Raw genomic sequence first — 5,307 nt, 5'->3', positions numbered from 1 at the left:
TCTCTCGTCCGAGAGAGAGAGGAGGAGGGGAAGGGCCAAGGGGAAGGGCCAGGAGAGGGGGTATGGACATGGTTGACATCACCAGTCGGTAATAATCCCTCTGTTCTTCATCACTTACCATGTCTGTCCTTCTCAAAGAGATGTACCGTCGTCGTCGTCGTTAGCTCGTTGGTCAGCATTCCGTCAGTTCGCTTCGTCCTCTCTCCCTCTCTCTCTCTCTGTCTCACTCAATCACTGGCGACGACGACGTTCCATTTACGTCATCCATTGTTCCCATAATTCTTTTTTATCGTTCAGCCATGGTCACATTGGCAACAGCTGTGGCCGCCGCGGAAGCGGGTCATCAGAGCGGACAGAGTGGCTCGATGGGGATGATGGTGGCGGAACAGAGCGGCGACCGCGAGTGCCTGCCGCAGATGCTGCGGTTGCTGCTGCGGACGCCGCTGCCGCAGAGACAGCAGCCGCCGACATGCCTGCTGCAGGCGATCGGACCGGTGGGTGCCGCGGCGGCGGCGGCCGCCAGCTACGCGGCGAGGCAAGTCGGATCGGGGATGGCGCGTGGGACGCAGGCACGGCAGCAGCCGCAGCTGAAGCCGCAGGCGCGGCCGCAGCCGCGGGCGAGCGATGCGCACTGTTGAGCTGCGCAGTGAGCGCCGCCACAAAGGCCTCGAGCTGACCGTTCTGATCCTCGAGAGCGGCGACGGTGGCCTCGGCGCGCTCGAGCGCCTCCGACTTGGAAGCCAGTTCCGACTGGAGCTCGAACAGCGAGCGGGCAGTCTCAGACTCGGAGAGAAGCTTGGCCTGGTCGGCCTGGCCATGCGCCGCCGCCGCCCGTGCCGCCGCCGCCACGCCTTCAACTTCAACCTTTTGACGCTGGAGCAGCGCCACCTCACCCTGCAGCGACGCCCGCTCCAGCTGGACCGACGCCAGCTGGTTCTCGAGCGAGGTGATGGTGGCCGTCGCCTCCTCGATCCGGGCCTGAAGCGCCATGCACCGGTCGCGCATGACGCCCAGCGCCGACGACTGTGACGAGTGATGGAGGGTACCGGCCTCGCGGGCAACCGCCAGCTGCGCCCGGAGCGCGTCGACCTCGGCGCGCGCATCGGCCGCGCTCTGCTCGGCCGTGTGGACTTTGTTGACCAGCTCGGCCTCGGTCCGCGCCGCCTTGGCCATCAGCTCGTGGCGTGCGTTGGTCTCCCGCTTGCGCTCACCTCGGGCTGCCGCGAGCTGGCTCTCGAGCAGGGCAACGGTGCCTTCCGCCCGCTGGCGTGCGAGCTCGCTCTCCTTCCGCAGCGACTCTTCTTCCTCGGCCCTTGCCTGGACCCGGACCAACTCGCCCTGCGTCGCTGCCAGCGCTTCGCGCGCCTCGTCGCGCGCCTCGCCCGCCCGCCGCGCCTCGTTTTCCTTGGTCTGCAGCGACTCGCGAAGCGAACGGATCGCAGCCGTCGCCTCGGCCACCTCGGTCCGCAGCCGCGCTGCTTCGCGCTCGGCAGCCTCCACCGCGCCGCCGGCCTCGCGCTTGGTCGCCGCCAACGCTGCCCGCGCGTTATGGGCCGCAGCCTCGGCTGCAGCCGCGCTCGCCGTCAGAGTCTCCACCCGTGCCGCTGCCTCGGCTGACGAGCTCTCCAGACTGGCGATGCGGGCATGGGCCTCTTCCAGCGCCCGCGACGCCGAGAGATGCGACTCGCGCGCCCGCGCCTCGGACGACTCGGCGCGGCTCTGCAGCGACCGCGCGTGTGCCGCTAGCAACTCCATCTCGTGCCGAGACTGGTTCTGCAGCGCCGTCCGCGACGTCGCCATCGACTCGACCTGCGCCGCCAGCCGCTGCGCCGACAGCTCGGCCGCCATCCGCGCCTGGTGCTCCGCCTCGAGCTGCGCCATCATCCCCGCCGTCTCGGCAGCCTGCACGCCCCCGCCTCGGGCCCGATTCGGAACCGGCGTGCTCGCAAACCGGCTCGCTCCGTATCTGGCCTCGGTCGCGTACGACTGCGACATCGGCTGCGCCTGGCTCGCATGTCCTCCATACCTCGTATAGCTCGAGTGCCCGTGCGAAGACATCGGCTGCGCGCGAGGCAGCTCTGTCTGTTGATGATCACGGTAGCCCGTTGCTTCTCCACCACCATACCCACCGCCCTCGGCCTGGCCAGCCTGCGAGCCGCTAGAAGCCAGCGACAGGGCGTGCATCAGTCGCTGATTGACAGCAGCATCAATCGATGTGATGGCCTCGTCCAGCTCTGCCATACCTTCTCGATCGTTGTACAACCAAACCCGTCCAATACAGCCGTCACTGCCTCGCTTCCGCCTGCCGTTACCTCGCCGACCTCTGTTCCGACTTGTCCGCTACCTGCCACACGTCCTTGTCAACGTTGTCCAGCACACGCACAGCAGAGCAGAGCAGAGCAGAGATACACCCGCTCACACTCACACTCACGCTCACACCCACAGACTATGTGTACCTGGACGCCTTTCCTCCTCTTCGCCAACTTTGGGAGAGTCAGGTAGTCCGTCGCAGTCGCGGCCAGTGCTCTGGCCTGGCTTGGCTTGGCCCTCTCCCTCCCACCCCGCTCACCTCGACTCGCTCTGCTCCCGCCTGCCAACCCAACGGCAGGCCGAGCCGGCAACATGATCCCATGCCGATGCTTGGCTTCACAAGACTGTGGGTAACATGCAGAGGGAGGTATTTCATACGTAGGGAAAACATCATTGTGATCGTCATCATTCGGAGCCCTGCGACATAGAGTCCTCGCCGAGATACTCGTCGTCCGAGACGACGGCGTCAACGGCGGCAAGGTCGGCCTCGCCGAGGCTCTCGGCAGCCTCGAGGATGGCGGCGGACATGCGGGCCTCGCGCATGACCTCGAGGTCCATGTCGGTGATCTCAGGCGCCTCGACAACGTCGGTCGGCGACATGTTGTCGATGTACTGGCCGAGCTCCGGATGGAACCGCAGCATCTCGTTGAAGATGAGGGCGCGGAGCATGGGCTCGGTGAGCGGGGCGGCCTCAAAGTTAAAGTCGATGGTGGAGGCGGCAACGGGCTCGTCAGACGGCAAGTGGAGCTGCGAGAGGTACGGGTGGGCGAGCGCCTCCTCGACCGAGATGCGGTAGTCCGGGTCGAGGTGGAGCATGCGCTGCATGAGGTCGACGGCCTGCGGGTTAGCCGAGGGGAACATGTCGTACAGCGACCGCCCGCGCTTGCGCGGCATGGCCCGCATGAACGCCCGCGCCTTGGGATTGCGCGTCTTGCGGACCTGCTCGGCCGAAAAGTTGCCCAGCACGTCGGTGATGAGCGAGAGCTGCTGGACCGAGTCGCGGCCGGGGAAGAGCGGGGTGCGGCCGAGGAGCTCGGCGAGGATGCAGCCGACGGACCAGACGTCGACAGCCTTAGAGTAGCAGCCCTTCTCGAGAATGACCTCGGGTGCGCGGTACCAGCGCGTGGCGACATACGAGGTGTAGTACGCAGTGTCGTCGTCGTGGTCGACAACGCGCGCAAGGCCAAAGTCGCAGATGCGGCAGTCCGAGTTTGCGTTGATGAGGATGTTGGACGGCTTGAGGTCACGGTGGATGACGCCTGCCGAGTGAACATACTTGAGACCACGGAGGACCTGGTAGATGATGTACTTGCAGTGGTCGTCGGTCAGCACATTGCTCGAAGCGCAGATGTTGTGCAAGTCGGTGTCGAGCAAGTCAGTGACGAGATAGAGCGAGACAAACTGCTCCAAGTCCTCGATGGGCATGATGTCGCGAATGGAGATGACATTCTCATGGTTCATCTGCGCCAGCAGTCGCAGCTCCCGCAGAGTCCGCTTGGCATCAATGAGGTTGTCAAACACGTTCTTGATCTTCTTCACCGCAAACGTCTGCCCCGTCGCACGGAGTGTCGCCTTCACCACCTGCCCGAACGAGCCCTCTCCGAGAAGAATGGCGTTCTCCAAGGTGTAAGCCGGGTCCACGTCGAACCGGACACCGCCCACCACGTAGGAGTGCTGCTCCAAAGCCATATGTTTCGAATGTTGAGGAGGGAGGTGGAGTGGGTCGAGGAAGGAGGGAGGGGGGGGGGGGGGGGGGAGGGTATGGAAGGTGTGGTCGCTGTTGTCGTTGTCGTGTCGGTGTCAGTCTCGGTCGGTTGGCGGTTGTTCGTCAACCAAAGTGATACGACCAAGGGCAACGAACCATTAATGGAACAAGAGACTGGTCAATTAGTCGACCGACAACCATTACCCGCAGAGGGTTTGACGGCGACAAGCGGGGACAGAGGGGAGGGGAGGGAGGGGAGGGGAGGGGAGGGGAGGGAGGGGAGGGGAGGGAGGGGAGGGAGAAGGGCGACACAAACCACATCCGCATCCACATCCGCAACCATACAACCACACACAACCACACAACCACACAACCACACAACCACACACAGCATGTGCTCGCCCAGTCTTCATTCATCTACAACAGGTGGAACCACCAGCCATCAAACGGGGGCGGATACTGGAGCTCCGAGTCGAGGGCAATGTCGACGGGCGCCTCGTAGATCTCCATGTACTCGTCGAGCGTACAGAGCGCCGAGGAGGAGAGGAGGACATTCATGCTCGAGGTGACTGGAATGAGCTTGGATGTCGCCTCGTTGCTCCGCAGCGAGTCGAGCGCCCGCGACAGCGCGTCCGAACCCTTGTCGTACTCGGTCGTAAGCACGTCGCCGAGCTTAAGCAGCGCAACGTACGTCGTTGACGCCACACCCACAGCATCGTCGAGATCGAGATCGTACCGCTCTGCCCGCGAGAGCGTCACCGCCCGCACCGCAAACAGCGGGAACCGTCTCCGCGGAATATCCTCCACCAACGCCAGCAGGCGGACGCCCACCAGCAGCGGCGCCGTCTCGCCCTCGGCATCGGTTGTCGACGACGGCACTCCCGCCGCCAGCTCGCGAAGCAACGCCGCCACAACCTCGGGCGCGTGCTCCACAACCACAAGCACAGAGCTCTCAAACGTCAGCAGCAAGCCCGACGAGCCCTTGGCATCTTCGGACGATGTGTGTGCGCGGAAAAAGTTGACAAAGTAGGCGTTCAGCTCCGACACCGGCGGTGCAGGCTCCGGCAGCGAACCCACCAACGCCACCCGATCCAGCAGCGTGTTCTGTACGCCCACCAGCCCACCAGCCCACCAGCCCACCAGCCCACCAGCCCACCAGCCCACCAGCCCGCCAGCCCACCAGCCCACCAGCCCGCCAGCCCACCAGCCCGCCACGCCCGCCCCCGTTCACCACCACATCCGCAACCATCAGCCAGCATCACCACCCGCATCCACCCACACATCTTGGACAG

At 64.8% G+C, this 5,307-nt stretch overlaps 3 protein-coding genes across 3 annotated transcripts in view; all 3 read right to left on the bottom strand.

The window, feature by feature from the left end:
- Window positions 1-272: 272 nt before the first annotated feature.
- AMSG_11013 (uncharacterized protein) lies at window positions 273-2,241 on the bottom strand (the record flags this gene model as incomplete). The annotated part of the gene is made up of 2 exons (XM_013897618.1): window positions 273-2,078; window positions 2,130-2,241. 2 exons carry the CDS (start codon window positions 2,239-2,241, stop codon window positions 304-306), a joined length of 1,887 nt encoding a protein of 628 aa, XP_013753072.1. The 3' UTR covers window positions 273-303.
- Window positions 2,242-2,715: 474 nt separating this feature from the next.
- AMSG_12409 (uncharacterized protein) lies at window positions 2,716-4,409 on the bottom strand (the record flags this gene model as incomplete). Its single annotated transcript, XM_013897630.1, has 2 exons — window positions 2,716-3,984; window positions 4,401-4,409. The coding sequence occupies 2 exons, from the start codon at window positions 4,407-4,409 to the stop codon at window positions 2,716-2,718; spliced, it is 1,278 nt and encodes a 425-aa protein (XP_013753084.1).
- AMSG_12408 (uncharacterized protein) overlaps window positions 4,409-5,307 on the bottom strand; it is a 3,640-nt gene continuing 2,741 nt past the window's right edge. Inside the window, exon 3 of the mRNA XM_013897629.1 lies at window positions 4,409-5,119. Coding sequence (XP_013753083.1) covers window positions 4,433-5,119 — 687 coding nt within the window. The 3' untranslated portion in view covers window positions 4,409-4,432. The remainder of the gene's footprint in view (window positions 5,120-5,307) is intronic.

The sequence above is a fragment of the Thecamonas trahens genome (assembly GCF_000142905.1).
Source record: "Thecamonas trahens ATCC 50062 unplaced genomic scaffold supercont1.67, whole genome shotgun sequence".
Lineage (NCBI taxonomy): Eukaryota > Apusomonadida > Apusomonadidae > Thecamonas > Thecamonas trahens.
This window is presented reverse-complemented; position numbering and strand designations above follow the sequence as displayed.